At 37.5% G+C, this 19,569-nt stretch overlaps 3 protein-coding genes across 6 annotated transcripts; 2 read left to right on the forward strand and 1 right to left on the reverse strand.

Moving 5' to 3' along the window:
* Window positions 1-13: 13 nt before the first annotated feature.
* On the reverse strand, window positions 14-3,230 carry LOC137949751 (mitochondrial inner membrane protease ATP23-like). Its single transcript, XM_068795930.1, has 5 exons — window positions 3,225-3,230; window positions 2,261-2,369; window positions 2,003-2,084; window positions 1,493-1,688; window positions 14-1,295 (listed from the first exon to the last, which is right to left on the reverse strand). The coding sequence occupies exons 1-5, from the start codon at window positions 3,228-3,230 to the stop codon at window positions 1,122-1,124; spliced, it is 567 nt and encodes a 188-aa protein (XP_068652031.1). The 3' UTR covers window positions 14-1,121.
* On the forward strand, window positions 3,043-8,398 carry LOC137958485 (uncharacterized). Of its 3 annotated transcripts, none has more exons than XR_011109552.1 (3): window positions 3,043-3,359; window positions 4,269-6,343; window positions 7,913-8,398. XR_011109552.1 is itself a non-coding variant. In XM_068811329.1 (2 exons), exon 2 carries the CDS (start codon window positions 4,330-4,332, stop codon window positions 6,214-6,216), a length of 1,887 nt encoding a protein of 628 aa, XP_068667430.1. In that variant the 5' UTR covers window positions 3,043-3,359; window positions 4,325-4,329; the 3' UTR covers window positions 6,217-6,733. The 3 variants fall into 3 exon arrangements, 1 of the variants encoding a protein (XP_068667430.1); XR_011114751.1 differs by having other exon boundaries at window positions 4,325-6,343; XM_068811329.1 differs by lacking the exon at window positions 7,913-8,398 and having other exon boundaries at window positions 4,325-6,733.
* A 6,691-nt stretch (window positions 8,399-15,089) lies between these two features.
* On the forward strand, window positions 15,090-19,173 carry LOC137939187 (uncharacterized). Of its 2 annotated transcripts, none has more exons than XM_068787694.1 (5): window positions 15,090-15,127; window positions 15,735-16,322; window positions 18,286-18,369; window positions 18,454-18,543; window positions 18,695-19,173. In XM_068787694.1, the coding sequence occupies exons 2-5, from the start codon at window positions 15,891-15,893 to the stop codon at window positions 18,968-18,970; spliced, it is 882 nt and encodes a 293-aa protein (XP_068643795.1). In that variant the 5' UTR covers window positions 15,090-15,127; window positions 15,735-15,890; the 3' UTR covers window positions 18,971-19,173. The 2 variants fall into 2 exon arrangements, with proteins under 2 accessions (XP_068643795.1, XP_068644711.1); XM_068788610.1 differs by lacking the exon at window positions 15,090-15,127 and adding an exon at window positions 15,218-15,393.
* Window positions 19,174-19,569: the final 396 nt, after the last annotated feature.

The raw sequence follows: 19,569 nt of genomic DNA on the forward strand, positions 1-19,569 counted from the left end.
ATGGCTTCCACATAAAGGGGGGGAGAGGTTAAATAAGTTTGAATCTAAATGCTTCAAATGAATAAATTTGGAAATACATGTTGACTGTGTTGTACATATACGCACTACAGAGCTAATCAGAAAAATTCTTAATAACTCATTTTAAAGAAAGCTCAAAGGTGTTGGGACTAATTCCTGATCTACCTTTCTACTTTCATGTAGAAGAAATTCAAATGAAAAAAAGAACAACGCTTTTAGTTATGGAGCTCGATCAAAAGGCTTCGTGTCGTTGTAGCAAACATCCCAAGCAGCCTCCATGGCATCGTTAGCAGCTACTTCTGAGCAGTATGGGTAGGCAACAACAGACTTCATAACTCTTCTTTCCACACTCCTTCAACACAAACTATGTGAGCAACCAAAAACTAGATGACAATTTAATTAAATAGCTGAAGTAATGACATCAAATTCAGGACTAAGAGAAAGAGAGTATTTTTTGTCTTAGTGATAATTTTCTAAACGTTCTTCAAGAAACAAATAGACCAATAGAATTTTCAGTATACTAGTTCTCAACATGAGGTAAATTAAAAAAGCCAAAGAAAGCAAAACTGCTTTGTGAAAATTAAGAAATAATCGGGAATAAATAAGAAAGTTGCTACTTTAACTAATTTTGCTTCTTCTTCGTGACTCCTTTGGGAGAAAACACAAATTATACAAGCTGACTCTGCAGAAGGCCCTATCTTTAAACAACCATATCATCTAAATTGATAGCTTCTTTGCAACTCAGTTGGAGCATAGCAGTAAAGTACAAAGTCAACTTCATATCCAACAGAGTAAAGAATATACAAATTCAAACCAAATTTATACAAGCTAATAAATTTCCCAATGAGAATCATGATTTGAGAAAGCAAGGTAATATGAAAACACAAATTAAACTCACTTGTTCATGACCCCTTATTTTTATGTATCCACGCAACAGTTCACGTTTGTAGTGGCAATCGCCGCTTAAATGCCCAGTACGAATCCGAATAAGTAGGAAATATGATATAAGGATGAACCAGAGGACATAAAAGGAGAAGTAAAGGCAAAGAGAAGAATGCATGAATGGAATCCATACTGAGAGTTGAAGTTAAGAAATAAGAGAATTATGAGTAGGAATACAGATACACAAATGTAAAAATTGAACTCTTATTGTGTTTCTCCATGTTTGTGGGGGAAAGAGTCAGAGAAAGAGTCACCTCACTGCAAGCATGATGCACACAAATTGACCAGTCCAAGTTTTTAGCACGACAATCATCATATGCATGTATCAATTCATGGATCAATCAATTGGCATCTAAATCTTAGAAAAAAAAAAAAACTAAATGATGAAAAAGCTCTAGAAGACAGTAGTCTCATATCCACTCTGAATTCTCACTATATTAGAGGGCATGGGCAGGTAAAAAAAATTATGGAAAGGGACATATAAGGGGCTATCTACTTTTGGTTCTTTCAGAAAATCCACGCACCAGCCTACCCCTAACCCAAACCCAGCAGCAATTCCATCAGGAAGCTCCATGGCCCCCCAAAAAGTATACAGAGCCAACAATCTGTGCCCAAAAAGCTCCATGGCTCCATCAGCAATATCATGAGAACAACATAAAACTGTCTCAGTTGCATACAGAGACGGTGTTCTCCAAACGGTACTGAACATCAATCTTATGAATGCAGTCCTAAGGCAGCCACAGAGCCAAACGCCACAAATAGGCTTACAAGACCCATTAATCGAAACTTAAGGAGGATCTTTACCTCCTCAGGACGCACATGGCTTTAAAATTTGTCAACAGGTAGAACCCTCTATTCGTTCATTAGTCAGATTGAAAAAACAAAGATCCACAAAGACATCAATTTCCCTTTTTGTTTTTAAGAAAGTGACATCACTTGATTTTACTTCCAACTGTAACCAATATGAAGGAAAATAGTAATAAAAGTATTAAGAAAACGTACACCTTCTCCACAAACATAACCCCCGCTGATCTGCTTGTCTCAATTGACTGGCTTGATGAAATTTTTACCAACAATGCACCCTGCCTTCTCCAAATGTTCTCTCAGGAATCTCACCGTGGGGGCTAAAAAGACAGAGAAAATAACATCTTCAATGAAAGAAATATAAAAAAAACTCAATGCTAGAAAAGCTAATACAACAATGGTTTGACGGCCAGAAGAAGCCTACAATGTAAAAAAAAACATGAACCTGTAAATTTAGAATAAAAGGAGAGAACTAAGAGATGGCTTTCTTTCTCACTTTTGAGTCTCTTGTTGATCATGTATTGGCATTCTTCCACCGTTTTAGCGCTATAGCCAGAAGAGGATGAAACGCTTTCCTCTTCTGCCTGTCCACCCGCAAGACCCCCCTATACACAATCAACTGAGCAAGCAATGGAATTTCAACCTTTTACAGGGTTAGCAAACAGGGATTTTGATGTCTGAGGAAAGTTGGATGTCCCTGGAATTGAAATCACATTGGTCCAATTTGTTTTTTTCAATATAAAATTGTCCAAATTGTACATAATAAAATGAAGCCCCTTTGCAAACTTCCAATTTATTAATTTAAAACAACTTAAAATATATTATTTTAGTTAAATAAAACTAGCTTATAAAATTAAATTTATATAATAAAATACCCTTTTTTTATTTACATAAATTTATTATTTTAATATTATATTTAATTAATATTTTAAGAGCGAGAATTTAAATATTAAGAAGTAACAATTTGATTAAGCATTTGGATATTATAAAAGTATAATTTGTTTAAGTATTTTATTTTTATATATTTTATTTTATTTTATTTTTTAAAGTTATTTATTAATTCAAACAAGTTAAAATTTATCTTTCTACTGTACTTTCTACTATACTATACGGTCATACTAAATTCTTACCGGTGGGGATCGGATCTGTTCAAATCCGCGAGGCCCACTATGATCGAGCTGATCTTATGGAACTGTTAGAAAACCAAAGCACCCCCCCTCCGATTCCCAGCCGAAGATTGCCGGATGCTGCAAGCCAGGTGAGCGTTGGGCCGACCCCCCCCTTGGATCATACTCATCACAGTACACAGATTCGGATGAAAAAGATTTGAGAGCAAGGTACACGCAATAGATGGTTTCTTGAGTTTAGACAATGTGGATTTAGATAAGAGCATGTGTCAATCATCATGAATGATTGAAGGCCGAGCTTAGAGTCATCGACGACCCAGAAGAGGAAAAAACCCGCATCGTATGACTCTGGCGGCTAAGACAGGAAAAGGAAGTTTGCGGAGGTTTGAGCAAATCCTACATCCATCTCTACCCGAAACATCGGAACACTAAACTGAAATTTGCTTTCTCGGGGTTAGATTTTTCTAGGTGAGGATTTACAGACTGTCCTTACTTTATAGATCAGCTCTGATACTGGATAGACCTATTTTCGTGCTAGGTCTTCTGGTTTTGTTTAAGGATTTTTACTTTGTTGTGGCTTTCTTTTGGTTATGACGTATTTCAACTATATTTCCATTCGCCAGTTTCTTGTGGTGTTTGTGATTTTTGCTGATGCTTATGATTGATCTATTTTTAGAACCTAAAGAATAAAAGATGTTATTGTGTGAGAGCTCTGCTCTCGTCATCTGGCTATTTGGTTTTTGCTAGTTTTATCTGTGAAAGTTAGACGTGAGTCTGGAAGATTTTGCTGTTGCTTTGTGATTTCCGCGAGAGTCTTTTTCGACAAATAGTGTTTTTAGAAACAAGTGATTTATCTGTGAAGGTTTAGACGTGAGTCTGAAAGATTTTTCTGTTGCTTTGTTCTTTTTCTTGAGGGACTTTTTTCACAAATAGTGTTTTAATGAATAAGTAATTTTCTCGAAGATTTTCCTTTTTTTCTCTCTGTTGCGTATGAGGATGTGCGATTTAATAGTTTTATGGGGCAGGCATTGTAAGTCATCTTATTTTCGTTGTTGTTGCTTCCTGAAATTTGGATTCTTTAATTCTGGACGATTTCACGAAATGGGTGCTGCTGTTTCATCTTTTTACGTCTTGGGAAAAAAAAAAAAAAAAAAGGACATTTTTTCTCATGCCAGTTTATATATTCGGATTTGTTTCTCTCTTCCTAGTGGCTGTATTTTAAAATACTTGTCTGGTTCTCTGTTCTATTGTCCCCGAAGGCTCTATTACTATTGAGCCTTTCTTCTCTTCGGAGCTCTGTTTTGTCCTCTTCAGAATAGGCAGCTTTGGAGTGATAATTGAATTGTTTTCTCCACTAATTCATTTTACTGAAACTAGGCTTCTATCTGATTGCTTATTTCTTTCATCCGTTATTTCTTCATTCTGGAGTGAAGTGTTAATGGATCCAATAGCTGAAGAGCAATTAGATTACGGGGATGATGAGTATGGTGGAAGTCAAAAACTGCAATATCAGGGCAGCGGAGCCATATCTGCTCTTGCTGATGAAGAGCTAATGGGAGAAGATGATGAGTATGATGACCTTTACAATGATGTCAATGTGGGCGGGGATTTCATGCAGTCTTTGCAACAACGGAGTGAGACACCTGTTTTGCTAGGTTCTGTTGGAAATGGTGGGACCCAAGGTCCAAAGGTTGAGAACCCTGGTGTTCGAGTCTCAGTCCCTGCTGCCCAGCAAGAGGTGAGCATCCCTGGAGTGGGTGTGGAAGGGAAAAATTCCAATATCAGTCAAACTGGGTTATCTAATGTGGAGCAGAATCGAGGTCCATATTTGTCGGCTAAGAGTATAGATGATGTAAATGGCTTAGAGATGCATGGTGAGACCCAAGGCACTGTAGGTTATAGGGGCCCAGCTCCGAAAGCTGGGTTTGATTCTAATCAAGTCACTGGCAATTTTGTTGGTGGCCCATCATCTTTACAAGATTCAAGTGTTCAAAGTGGTCCCCCTGGAGCGGTAAACCGTGCAATGTCAACAATGAATAGGCCAGTGGCTAATGAAAATACAAACAGGCAACCATTGGCCTCTACGGAGAATGGCTCAACTATGCTTTTTGTTGGTGAACTACATTGGTGGACCACCGATGCTGAGCTAGAAAGTGTTTGTTCTCATTATGGTAGAGTAAAAGAAATCAAGTTCTTCGATGAAAGAGCAAGTGGAAAATCTAAAGGCTATTGTCAGGTTGAGTTTTATGAATCCTCCGCAGCTGCAGCATGCAAGGAAGGCATGAATGGTTATGTGTTTAATGGCCGAGCTTGTGTTGTGGCATTTGCTTCCCCTCAGACTTTGAAGCAAATGGGTGCTGCTTATTTTAATAAGGCTCAAGTACAAGGTCCATCTCAGGGAAGGAGAACAACGAATGATGGTGTTGGACGAAGTGGTGGAATGAATTACCAGGGAGGAGATGGCGGGAGAAACTTTTCAAAGGTTGGTTGGGGTCGTGGTGCACCAGGGGTACTTAACCGTGGGCAAAGTGGGAATGGGCCCATGCGAGGAAGAGGGTCAGTTGGAGGAAGAGGAATGGTTGGAACTGCTGGTGCAGTTGGTGGTCCATATGGGCAAGGCTTTGGGGGACCTGCACTAGGGGGTCCCGCTGGTGGAATGATGCACCCACAGGGTATGATGGGTGCTGGTTTTGACCCAACATATATGGGCAGAGGGGTTGGTTATGGGGGCTTTGCAGGCCCAGCATTTCCAGGGATGATGTCTTCATTTCCAGCTGTTAACCCAGTGGCACTTCCGGGAGTGGCGCCACATGTGAACCCGGCTTTCTTTGCCCGGGGAGTTTCTAATGGAATGGGAATGATGGGAAGTTCTGGAATGGATGCTCATTCTGGGATGTGGACTGATCAAAGCATGGCAGGTTGGGGGGGTGATGAACATGGGCAAAGGACAAGGGAGTCAAGCTATGGTGGCGATGATGTGGCATCAGACCATGGTTACGGAGAAGCAAGTCAAGAAAGAGGAGGAAGGTCTAATGCTTCTCGTGAAAAGGAGAGGGGTTCTGACCGCGACTGGTCTGGAACTTCCGAGAGGAGGCGTCGCGATGAGAGAGAATCAGATTGGGACATGTCTCATAGGGACCGGCATCGAGAGGAAAAGGACAGGTACAGGGAGAACCATAGGCCTAGGGATCGTGATTGGGACAATGATGAAGAATGGGACAGGGGGCACTCTTCCAGATCTCGCAGCAAGTCCAGTGTGATGCAAAAGGATGATCACAGGTCTCGGTCTCGGGATTCAGAATATGGGAAAAGACGTCGTGAGTAACCACAGTTTTGTCTGGTTTAACAGACTTTCCATGAAGTTGACTGGTGGTGTCTTCTTAGTTCTTACCACCACCCTTCCAAGTATCTAATTTTGCCATATATGGCTGTTTGCTTCAAGGGAAAAATGAGTAAGTGTTATTAGTGTGCCACATAAGAGTGGTATAGACTATACTCTTTATCTGAGTTCATTTGATTTCTTCAGAACAATAGACACAAAAATCTATATGTGTTGCTAAATAGTAGTTGGTTTTGATGGTGATGGGAAATGTTTAACTAGGTTGGGTTCTTTTCCTGTATTTGGCTTCTATTCTGTTAGGCTTCTTGGAGGGTTCGGCTGATTCTTTCCCCCTTTTGGTCTTGGCTCTAATACTTAGATTATCTGATGTGAGTGCTGTCTAGATTAAGTTTTCTAGGTATTGTTCTGTAATTTTTAGATGGGTGTAGTCATAAATATTTGTACCTTATTGACTTGCATTTTCCTTTGCTTTTATCTTGTCTGTTGACCTTTGCTTGATAGATTATATAGAGAGCTTTGTTTTTTTCATTTGATTTTTTAAAGTTCTTAGGATTGCTTTACCAGAAGGTAGCCTTAATAGTTCAAGATGTGATCTGTCTTTGCGTTTTCAAGTAGTGTCATGATCTTAACAATTTTTAGGGCCCTTTGAGCTTTGATTTTGATCATGCGACTGGGCTTATCTTCAGCTTTGTTAGATATGTCCTGATATTTGTACTACTTTTCAGTCTATAATTCTTAGGAATCCGGTTCTGTGTTTGTCTTGGGATTGACATCACTGCTGATATGGGGTGTTGAAAAAGCTACTTATAGGGATATATTACTTCTGTCATGCTATGGTTGCATGCTGAGCTGTCAGCAAGCTCCATATGTAAAATCGGATGTGCATTTTTTTATGGGACTGCTCTGGTTTGTCTCTATGAGTTTATTTGTTTTCCCCTGTGCCATGTAATATCATATTTTATTCTGTGGTAAATAGGGAAATTCTCTTGTGAAATTGGTTACAGCAGTTACCCCAGATACTCTTGATACTGGAACCCAAGATTGCGCGTTGAGAAACCCATGTGGCCTCCAAGCCAAATGCCAAAATACAAATCGTGTAAATTCTGTGGTCTATTTGATTTCCATTTCAAAATGGTTTAAGTGTGGATTGGTTCTTTGGTTTCGAGGGCTACATGGGGGTTTCTCTTGTACTATCTTGTAATCTGTTGATTGGGAAAAGGAATAGGTCAAATTGAGGGCACACTTTGCTTTTGATTAGCCTAAATTTACTAAAAGGATAAATGACAGTTAATATGCTGTTTGAGGAGCTTGATCATTTGCTGCTTGAGGACCCTGATAGGATGCTGCATGTACCTCTTTCCAGGTTTCATGTTTCAGTTATATGTCTAGATTATGGCCTTGGGAATGGGCTAAATCAGGTATCTAACACCTGTTAGTGAAATGAACACATGAAGTCGGGTCCGACCAAAGTGTCTCAAGTTCTCTATTTATTTTCTTTGAATCTTATCTAAATTTGGGTTCATATTCTCTTCCTCCTCCTCCTCCTTCTTTTCTTCCTTTTTTTTTTATATATTTTAAACTTGTGCTGTCTGGGTTTGTGAGTAGTAAGAAGGATTTGTTCCTTTTTAGTCAACATAATTTTATTTATTTTAACATAAGATTCTTTCTTCATCATATCCAGGAGCCTAAACTGATAACTTGAGGAAGATTGAGACCAACTGGCTGCCTTGATTGGATATATCAGATGATGGCTTTGTTTGCAATTATCCCAGTTTTGTTTTGGCCTCAAGTCAATTTTTTCATGTAAATAGAAATCTGTAGGATGTGCTAGGATGTGCCCTATGGATGAAATTCTAATACATCTTGACTTGATTGAACTCTTCAAAAACCTTTGTAAATATACCTGTAGCCTGGAAAATACATGTAAAACTTTTGGTGAGCACTTGATTCATGTAGCCCGATTCCAGGTATAAGTTGTATAGCCCAACACCATGTATATGTGTAGCTTGATGTAGTATCAGATGCTCAAATACATGTATGCTCCATATTGAGATAGCATCTGAAGTTCAGATACATGTATGCTCCAGAATCAGATAAAAATCAGATGTTCAAATATTTGTATACTCCAGGAGGTGTTGTACAGTTGGGGATCCTTTGCTTATCTGTGAACTTGATCAAGCTTTCATTTGTGTAGAGCTTTAATAATAGAAAATTTAGTGGTACTGGTAGTTTATTTAGGCAGTCCCATTAATGAGAAAAATCTTAAGAGACCTTGTAATGTCATCACTTTTAAGTTGATTTTAGCCCCATATCAGAAGTATGTGCTATGTAATCAGTGTTTTCCTGCTTCGCTTGTAATTGAAGTGAGAAGATACACAAGTTTCTTTTGAGCACATTCTCTGTTTCTCTTTTTCTATCTTTGGAAAACCTCAAATTTAATAGGAAAGCGGTAAGACGAGGCTGTTGAAGGATCCTTTTTTTGAAAAAGTTTATTTTCTAGTTGTTGAGAAAGGCACGCAAGGTGGCTTTCTAATGTCTTTGTTCCTTGATGGGTATGGCAGTTGTTAGAATTTGTTCATGTTATTGCTGTATTGTCTATTTGTCTTGGTGAGGTTCTCTTTAGTGGGGATGTACCCCTCTTCAATACCTTGTAAATACTGTTTCTTCGATACCATTTAGTGTTGCTCTTTCTTTTACTGTAGTTAGCTTAACGATTGATTGACGAATCTCCTGGTTGTATCATGGGTTTTGTTTGGTTCATCTTCTTGCTTTTATTGTTGAAGATTGTATTTTTATATGTAATTAATGACAGTTTGACCTTAGAGGCTGTTTTTTTTTTTTTTTTTTTTTTTGTGGTTCTTTATAATTACTAGATATTTGATATACGTGAATGTTCATTTAGACCTTTAAGAAGTAATCTTAGCGTTGGATTCACCATTGGATTTATTTTTTACGGTTTTGACGGTTGCTGGGCGAGCGCGCATGACCGGCCGCGCGCGCCGAGCATAGGACAGCCAGCTTTCTCGTGGCTGTCATACTATTCCCAGTCCTTTAAACCCATCACCCCCCTCCACTCTCCTCGTTCCCTTCCAGAAGACGTAAGGCAAGCACCAGAAACGCTTCAGAACTCTTTCCCTGCAGCCGTCTCCCATTAACAATGGTCCTCCGGCTACTACTAGTCATGTCCGCCCTCGCATTAGGCCTGGCCGCCTCCAGTACCCCCGATGACGCCTCAGATTCTGCACTCGGCTCCTTCATCAGCGTTGCTCCTTCCGTCGCCATTTCCCCCTCCGTCAAGGTTGCCGCCGAGGAAGAAATACATAAGTTGGATCAGTTGCATGAGTCGAAGGAAAGTCCCCTCGAGGCACTCGGGGGCTTGGCCAAAGGACTGAGCGTGCGTGGGAAGAACGTGGCGCCAGCGCTCTCGCCCAACAACCGCGACCAGGTTAAGAAGACGGTCGGCTCATTTGCGGAGCTGCTAGCTGCGGCGTCTGCCGGAGAAAGTAATCATGAAGAGGTTGATGCCAGTGGCGGTAATGCCGGACAGGTCTCTATTTGCGCTTTTATGGCAGCCGCCACTGCCGGTGTAGTATTTTCGGGCTTCTTTTGAAGGGGGATGGAGGATGGCATCTATGATGAGGTGTAGGCATTGCAGTCTTCAATTTTTTTTCCTTAAAAGACGAATCATTTGGGCTTGTAAATCTCTATGGTCTCTTGTCATGTTGTATACTACTTTTTTTATATATAAATAATAGCACAAATTACTAAATTTTAAGCTTAATATAAAAAATACCCAACTTTGACCCGTAAACTACACATGTGTATAGTCAAACGTTACACATAGGACGTAATTAGGGGTGGCTTCGAATCGAGCCAGCTCGTGAGCGGCTCGAGTTCGGCTCTGTACTAGCTCAATTTGATTCATTATCTATCGAATTTGAACCAAGCTTGAGCACCGAAATGGCTCGTTTACCTTAACGAGCCGAGCTCGATCGAAGCCAGGTTCAGTTCGTCGGCTCGAGGTGAGTCGGGTTGGTATCGGGATCAGGAGCGGGCGATCGGGAGCGGGAGTGGGATCAAGAGCGAGGGGGGGGAAATTTTTTCCTCCCCTCGTCACCACCGAGCCCCTCCCGTCGGCTGTTGTCGCCGCCTCTACCGTCGTCGCAGCTGCTCGCCGGCCGTCTCTACCGCCGTCGCAGCTGCTAGCCGGCCGCCTTTGTTGCCGTTCGTTCGATTTCTTCCTCTCCTCGTTGTCGCCTCTGTTGTCGTCATCCCCGATGACAGGTCCTCCCCGGCGCCGTAACCCCCTTCCCTTCGCGTCATCCCGACGGAAAACCATGACCTAAGTTCAGGGGAGAAATAATCTCCCCCCTCCCCGCGCGAAGATGATCTCGTACATGCAAGATCATAAAGTAAAAAAAAAAAAAAATTCCTCTCGAAAAAATTAAAATAAATTTTATAGAAATAAGTTTCTATAAACTATTAGTGTCTCATGTTTTTTTAAATATTTTTCTAATTAAAATTTTTTATTAAAAATCGTATAATTTTCTAAGTAAGATTTTCGTACCAAGATGGGGTAGAAATACTTAACAGTTGATGCTGTAATACTTTTAGCACGAAGCAATTTTCATTGTAATTTTGTGTTTGATATTTTATTTAATTAAAAATTTATCGATAAGTATAATAATATATTAGATTGATTATTATTTTTTATTTATTTCCCCCAAAAGAGACAATAAAAGGTCCATTTAACTTTCCTAAGAAAATTTTAAAATATTTTTTGTAATTTTCTAATAAGTCGATAATAGTAATAAGATTTTATTTAAGTGTTTTTTTGGGAATATGTATCATAGGAAAAATATTTTTAGTTTTTCCTAGAATATAAATTTTCATCTAGGGGCACTAAGGAGGCCATAATTTATTCAAAAATTACAAAATAAGCTAGACAACAATTGGAGTAAAAAAGATTAATATTGGTGCATTTTAATCCATTATTGAAATTCAATCCTGAACTTCCCCTATCATTGTATTTTTTTTAAATGTATGCATAATTTTATATATAATTTATTTAAAGCCACCCTATGTGCGAGATCATAAACAAGGAAAAAAACTCTTTGTCCCTTCCTCATTGCTCTTAAAGAAATTGAAAAAATATTTTAGCAGAAATACGTTTCTAGATACTATTAGCGGTTTTTTCAATAAATGTTGAAAAGACATTTTTAGTAGAAATATAGGTACCATTAGTGCCTCATGTTTTTTCAAAATTCTTTTTCTAAGTAAGATTTTCTTGCCAAGATGGGTTAGAAAATCATATAGAAAAAAATTGAATAAGTATTTGACAATTGATGATATAATACTTTGAGCATGAGGCAATTTTCATAGCAATTTTGTGTTTTAAATTTTATGTAATTAAAAATTTATCGATAAGTATAATAATATATTAGATTAATTATTAATTTTTATTTATTTCTTTAGAAAAGGCAATAAGAGGTCCATTTAACTTTCCTAAGAAAAATTTAAAATATTTCTTGTAATTTTCTAGTAAGTCTCTAATAGTAATAAGATTTTATTTAAAGGATTTATAGTTTTTATTTGGGTGATTGTAAATTGATAATGATATTTCATTTAATTTTGTTGTGTTTGATTATTGTATGAAGTTTATTTATAATGTTATGCAGTGTATGGAGTGTTCGACTATTTCATGGAGTGTATAAACAATTTCACGGAGTGTTTATGGAATGTATAGACAATTTTACCAAGTGTTTATGCAGATATTATGTATATTGATTATGTCCAATTTTAAGCAGAAGTCATACCAAATTTTATACAAGTATTATATATATAGATTATGCTCAATTTTAAGTAGAGGTTATGCCCAATCTTATACACATATTATATATAGGTTATGCCCAAATTTTATACAAGTATTATATATATAGATTATGCTCAATTTTAAGTAGAGGTTATGCCCAATCTTATATACATATTATATATAGTTTATGCCCAATTTTATGTAGAGGTCATGCCCAATTTTATGTAAAATGTATGCATAATTTTATATACATTTTATTCGATATATATTTTTGAAAAGTTTTAAATGTATATTGAGGCTCGAGCTCAGCTCGAACTCGTTAGGCTCGAGGTCGAAGATTGGCTCGAACTCGTTGGGCTCGAGCTCGATAACAATTTAAGGTTCGAGATGAGGCTCGGCTCAGCTCGGCTCGATGCCACCCCTAGATGCAATGTCATTGAATAGCACATCATCACACATTACGTAAGATTTTATATTTTAAATAACTAATAATCAAATTTTATATTTTTTATTATATTAAAGTGAATGTAATGAAGTAAAATGTGTAAGATTTTTAAAACCAGGAATTAATGTTTTTAAAATATTTTTAATTGTAAAATAACTTAAATCAATAATGAAAAAATGCGTGGAGGGCATATGTGTTGTGTAATGACTGTGTTATGATGATGTGGCATCCTATTTGGATTATTACATGGCAATTCATTGAAATGTTGAGTTACATCTCATTAGACTATTAGTTGTGCGTACGTGTCACCTTTGATTATACACATGTGCAATTGACTAGTTAAAGTTGAGTTTTTTTAATTAATTTTAAAAGTTTGTTATTTATATTATTGTTTATAAAAAAATTGGATAGTATAGTAAAATTCCCAATTAATTACCATTTATAACAGCATGTTGGAAAAAATCCTTCTAAACAAATGAAAGATTTAGAAAATTTTACCAATTTAACATTTATTAATTAAATAAGACAGTGTATGACAAGTGAGTTTAGTTTTCAATTTTAAATACATTAAAGTTTTATTTTTAAATTATTTTCTCTCACAAAAAGACATTATGAGATGATTTTGAATTTTAAATATTATTAAAATTTTAATTTTAATATAAAGTAATATAAAATTATTTTTTGCCCACTTATAAATTTATTCTCTCGTGAAGAGTTTTTTTAAAATATTCTAATGTAGAAATATTTGAAATAAAAATAAAAAAATAAAAAAGGGTAATAAAACAATTTTATTTTTCAGTCACAACCTCTAATAATGTGAAAATTACCCTTTTCTTAAATTGCTAATATAGTTTAAAATAAACCAATTACGCTTGAATTAAGTTACCACCTTACACGTTTCTAAATTCTCTTGATACTAAAAGTTTCTAAATTCTGTTAAAATTTCTTCCATTTTTAGTTTTTTTTTTGTTCCTTCCAAATAAAGAATCATCACCTCCATTATTGGCCAGCCTAACTATGCAGAGGAGTTGCAGTACCGTCGGGCTCGGCCGTTTGTTTCCACGAGAGCCAAAAACGACCCTTATATAAGAACCCATCTTCTTCTTCTTCCTCGCATCTCATTTCTTCGGCTTGCAGTGCTTCTCCCTAAGATTCCAAACTCTCCGAATCAAGAACAAGGAGCTCTGCAACAGCCGCCTCCACCGAGAATGTCTGCACGGCTTATCGTCCTCTCCCTCTGCCTGGCCTCCGCCATCATGGGGTCAGTCACCGCTGCTCGCGGAACCCCAGGTGCCCCCGCCATTGCCCCTGTCGGTGCCTACGACACCGACGACTACGATCAGTTCTCCGCCAACGGCCCCATCTCCGACTCGTTGATCCCCGTCAATGAGGCAACCGAAGTAGCTCCGTTTCCCACGTCGGGAGACGACTCAAAGGGCTTCGACGAGTTACTCATAGAAGAGACCGCAGTGTCACCCGCCGCGGCAACCCCCGTGAGCTCCGAACCGGAGACGAGCCCCGCGCCCGCTCAGAAAGAGGTGGAAGTCGACGTTGACGCGTTGGAGAAGATAGCGAAGTCGACTCCGTCTGCTATCCATTTCATGAAAGAGCACCCGGAATTGGTGCCGGTGTCGGCGCCGCAGATGGCAGAGATCGAAGAGGCGGTGAAGGATCCAAACCAGTTGATGATAATTGCTCAGGGAGTGCTTGATTTTTTGCCCAAGAACATTGCCACCGAGTCTCTTACTCCTGAATCCGGAGTCTGAGGAAACCAAAAAAAAAGCTGCATGAGTGGTTTCTAACGTACTCTCTATTTCAAACGATAAAACAATAAAAAATATTTAATGTGATTTCTTTTATATTTTGATGCCACAAGTTTGGTTTCCTTATTCTAATGCCTTCAATTTTTTATTTTTTTTATATTTATCCATATTTGCTAAGACAAAAGAAATTAAATTTAAGGCATTTAATTTAAATATAATATTTAAATTAAAAATTAAAAAAAAACTTAGATGGCTTTAGGTCAAGTCCATATTTTTTTTCCTCATATACGATAAATAGTATATTTAGTGCCTCCCCGAAATTCGATCAGTGTATTTTATTTCTTATATATTTAAAGGGAAAATAAAAAGAATTTTTAGGTCGTGCGATTGAAAATAAGCGAAAACATCCATCTTGCCCTATGAGGTTGGTATTTATTTTGATTTTATATATTTTTAAATATAAATTGACTACCTAGTAAATAAATTTACAAATTTATAAAATTTAAATAAGAAATTACATATTTATTCATTAAAAAAATAGGCTCAACTCCATGCAAATTAATTAAATCCACCCACTATAGTCGTTATGTTCATAAATAATGATTTATATTTTATTTTTATAATTTTATTTTAGCTTTCCTGTATTTTTTAGTCTAATATTGATTTATGTAAAAGTTAAAAGTATTTAATTTTTTATTTTATTTTTTAAATTTTCGATAAGGAGGTGTCTTAATGTTTTTTTAACTTCCAGGGATGCATATGTAGATAGGTACTGCTCAGGGGGGCGTATGTAAATTCCCCAACAAACAAAAACTAGGTTTTCTACGTCTCCTTCGCAGAGGCATCAAGCAGACTCGCATTGAGAGTTCTGAAAAGGTTTTCCATGTTTCAAATGAATCTTCTGTTTCTTTCGGCATTTTCTTCTTTTTGTTATATGAATCGTCTTTAAGTAAACTTCTTTTTTGTTTCATTTGGCTGTTCTTAAATTTGGATAAACTTCAATTTCATTTCTTACTTTGGTATTTTCCAAACCAAGTAGAATCACGGAAATGGCGGGCATGGAGGCGAGATAACTTGTTCTTCGCCTCATTCCGTTTTCATTTGCGTGCGTTTCGCTTGGTGACTCATTCAGGTTGTCTCAAGTGAGTCACTTTTCTGTGCAAAGTCGAGCATCGGGGCTTCTCTTCTTACTGCTTTAGTTTTTAACTACATGGAAATTTAGCCAGTGAATCAGTTATGTGGATGAGTTCATAACCCTCGTCCATTGCTCAAGCTAAGATGCCAGCGACGTAGAATCGCTAATTCATTTGCTTGTCCTGTCTAGTTTAGAAGGACGCTAAATTTTTTATTTGTCTTCCCTTGTAGTATGTTCCTTTTAAGTGTAAATGCTTTTGTTGAAAGTTTAGCTCCTTCGTGGGTTTAACATTGAGCTCCACCTAATGTCAGTACTTCACTGCTAACTGTTCTGTTTCCCTATGCCCAGGCATCCCTCTTGTTGAAGTTGGAAGGGAAGAATTTTCTTATGTTCCAAGGGTTTTTGAACACCATCGCGTGCTAACTGCTGACTTGATATGGTGGATTCATTAGCTCATTGATTAATAATAAGAGTGAGACCTTTTCGAATAACTGGTTAGGAATCATGTGGAAGAGACTATCTTCCTTAGCAAATCCCTTCTGCCGTTCCACCATATCCTCCCATATTTGTGTGGTTCCAGCATCACTAACTCTGAAAAGTGTAGCAAAGTTTCATCTTTCATCTGCACCATCTCCGTTCTGGAACTTGTCTGGAGCTTTAAGTAATGGATACAGAGCTTATAGTGCTCAAATGGCAACGAAATCACCTGGTACTCTACTTGCATTGAATGATCTGAGAGATAATAAGGGTGCAAGACAGAAGAAAAGGAGGAAAGGTAGAGGTATTGGGTCTGGAAAGGGGAAAACTGCTGGGAGGGGACACAAAGGGCAAAAGGCAAGGGGAACAATGAAATTTGGGTTTGAAGGGGGTCAGACTCCACTTCGTCGAAGATTGCCAAAGCGTGGGTTTAAGAACCCTTTTAGTCTTACATTTCAGGTACGTAATGAATCTTTAAATTTTCATATTGCTTTTTTTTTAACTTTGCTTGCTAAATTCTAGATTTCCTTTGATTTTGATTTGGCTAGTTTTGCTGGGTGGGCTTTAATGTTTTTTTTACTTCAGTTTGATATTGTTTCCTTGTTGACTTTTCTTTTTTAGTTAATACTACAGAGTGTCAAGTCCTTTTTTTTATCTAAAAAATATTATTTCATAAATTACATTCGAAACTACTATAAGAACAAAATGAAGGTAGTAAGGACATTTTGTATTCTCTTGATAGCTATTCTTAATGTTCCCTACAAATGTGACATTTTGAAAGTGCTGAAAGCTGGAGATTGAATGATTGGCTTATTGGTGTAAAGGGAAAGGTGGTCCAAGTCTCTGCAGCCTCTGATGAGAACATTGCGACATAGTCTTTTATTCAGTAGACTCACACAAGTGAAAGCTTCTTGGAAAGCTTGTTGGAGTTTGAATCATTTGAACCTGCACTGCAGATGCAATTAGTTATAAAATGGAGAGGATTGGAGGTGTAAGTACTATGTTTCATTAATGTTCTTCTTTAAAACATCCAAACCTTTTGTGGTATGTGTAAGAACTCATTTTTGAAGATGTCTTACATGTGGCTGAATCCTGCTTTCTTCATCTGGGTCCCGGAGAGTTGTTTATCAAGAAGAATGGAAAAAAAGATGTGATCCTCCACGATGAATCTAAAAAGAAATATTATAAAACTCTAAAATTGGAGCAACATTAGGTGCTATCTAGTTTGAACAGATTTTTAGCTTGTTAGGTCCAATAAGAAATTAGCAGCAGAATGATTTTGTGACCTTTTGATGGCTGATTTCTTTTTCAAATTCAAAATGCAGCATTTTGCATTTGATGTGATTTTGTCTTATGTAACTTGGGGCCTTCCCTCTCTTTGGGAAGCTTGCTTTATCTCTCCCACCTTTTCTCAATAAAATCTATCTCGTTTTCAAAAGGAAAACAAAGGCAGTGCTTGCATCTCTACTAATGCTCAAGGATAACCCTTCATTGCTGACCAAGCCCTTTGAGAGATAATCCACTTTTTATATGGTCTTTCCTTGGATTTTAAATGTTGTATGATGGTTTTCTGTCATCACTTCAATGAATTTGTTTGTCCACCGGAGATTTGAATGATTGTGAAAACTCTCATTCTGTTTGCATCATCATAGAAGTAATAATAGCCTACTTCCAGCTACTTTACAATGTGATTTTGACCCCGTCCTGTTTTGCCCGTGGAGATGTGACCTCCATAATCTCTCTTTGATTTCCTCTGTCAGGATAACCTACTGGTTTTCTATAAAAACCGGCATTCTAATAACCGGAAATGTTATCGACTTTCAAGGACCACCATTTCTCCTGTTGTTTGCCAGTTTAACTGTTCTTGACTCCAAAAATGGTAAAACAATAGGGAAGAGGCTAACAGAGAACTTGTGAACAGTGTGTCCCATGCGAAAATATGCTACAAGGAGTTGGCTTCCGCATTGGCATCTTGATGTGCTTCCATGCCCCATACAAAAATATGCTAAAGAAGCTAGCCTCTGCATTAGCCTCTCTATCTACATACAGGCAATGAATGCCCGAGAGATAACAGGAGTGCTGAGGCCTAGACTCTATAGGAAAAGTAGCCGTCTCTAACTCCCATTAGACCATGTAAGAATAATTACAAATCTCTGTGATCTTGGTTATTTGTAATTTATTGAAATGCTTAATAAAATCTGCAAAAGTGGCAGCTTGATATTTTGCGGATTTTCTTTGACGACTGAATATCATAGTTGAGGAATACTCTTTCTTGATTAAATACAATGGTTGAGAAATAGTTCCAGATCGTTCAAATTTCTGCTTTACAAGCCAGTTAAAATCTGTCTATCCAGTTGTTATGTTCTCATTTCGATGCTCTTTCTTTGAAAGATAAATTTTTAATTTTCCACTCTATGGACAGCCAGTGGGATTAGGGAAGATTGCATGGCTGATTAATGCAGGCAAGATTGATTCATCCGAACTGATTACCATGAAAACACTGAAGGTATGACTTTTTCTTTATTATTGTCTTTATCTGCCTATGCTTGCATTCTAGGTAATCTTAGTGATTTTAATTGTTGCACAGTAGGACACGGGTGCCATTGGGAAGCAGATAAAGGATGGAGTAAGATTGATGGGTCGTGGTGCTGAACTGATCCAGTGGCCAATTCATCTCGAGGTATTCTTATTTAACTACTGCCTGGTATCATCGCTTGGAGAGTCATCTAACTATAAATTCTGTAAACACGGTCTTGCATGCATACACATATTTACACAAGTTGCCCATCAAATGACAAACTCAAGCAACTCAAAAGTTTGTCTCCTTGCAGGTTTCAAGGGTAACAGTGAGGGCAAAAGCAGCAGTTGAAGCAGCTGGTGGATCGGTAAGAAGAGTTTATTACAACAAGCTGGGGTTTAGGGCTTTGCTGAAACCCGAATGGTTTGAGAAGAAGGGGAGATTGCTGCCAAGAGCTGCTAGACCACCGCCGAAACAACGTGACAAGGTTGACAGCATTGGTCGCCTCCCAGCACCTACCAAACCCATACCATTTTTGGCGGAAGAAAAGAATGAAACTAATCCTACTGATACCCAGTTGATCTCATGAAGATGCTAATTAGATGTCATCGGCATCTTGATTTTCTCTAGTGGCTTGTTTCGTCTTTACAACATGATCGATGCAAATTCGTCCTCTGAGAGGTCACATTGGTATAAATCTTTGGTTGCGGACAGATTGTTTTTTGCACCTACTTGCTGCTAATAAAAAGATGCTTGAGCATGGAGCATCCATGTGGCAATGGTTTCGGTTGACCAGATTTGTTCAGAGCTGATCAAATACGAAAGTCAGTCATTTGGTGCAAAACGTTATCTTATCCATTCAATTATGATCACAACTGATATAGTTATTTCGCATCTTTTCCATCAGTTTTTCATATTGTTACTATCTCTTCTAATCCGTTGAGCTTTTTTTTAAAAATTTTAATTATTTATTTCTTAGACAATTATATTGTCAACCCAATTCAACCATTAACGTCGTCGTTTTAATTGAAAATATACAGGGTATAAAATATTAAATAACAAATATTTCAAAATGGCAAAATGAGATAGACAGCGTAAAAACATAATCTCATAATAGTTTTTCATGGAGATGAATTCATAAAATGGAGTTTTTGAGTTCATCTTGAACAGATCCGTTTAAACCCTGGA

The sequence above is a fragment of the Aristolochia californica genome, unplaced genomic scaffold (genome assembly GCF_029961685.1).
Source record: "Aristolochia californica isolate CCGP_79_NKW_82.1479 unplaced genomic scaffold, dmAriCali1.0.hap1 SCAF_1, whole genome shotgun sequence".
NCBI classification, from domain to species: domain Eukaryota; kingdom Viridiplantae; phylum Streptophyta; class Magnoliopsida; order Piperales; family Aristolochiaceae; genus Aristolochia; species Aristolochia californica.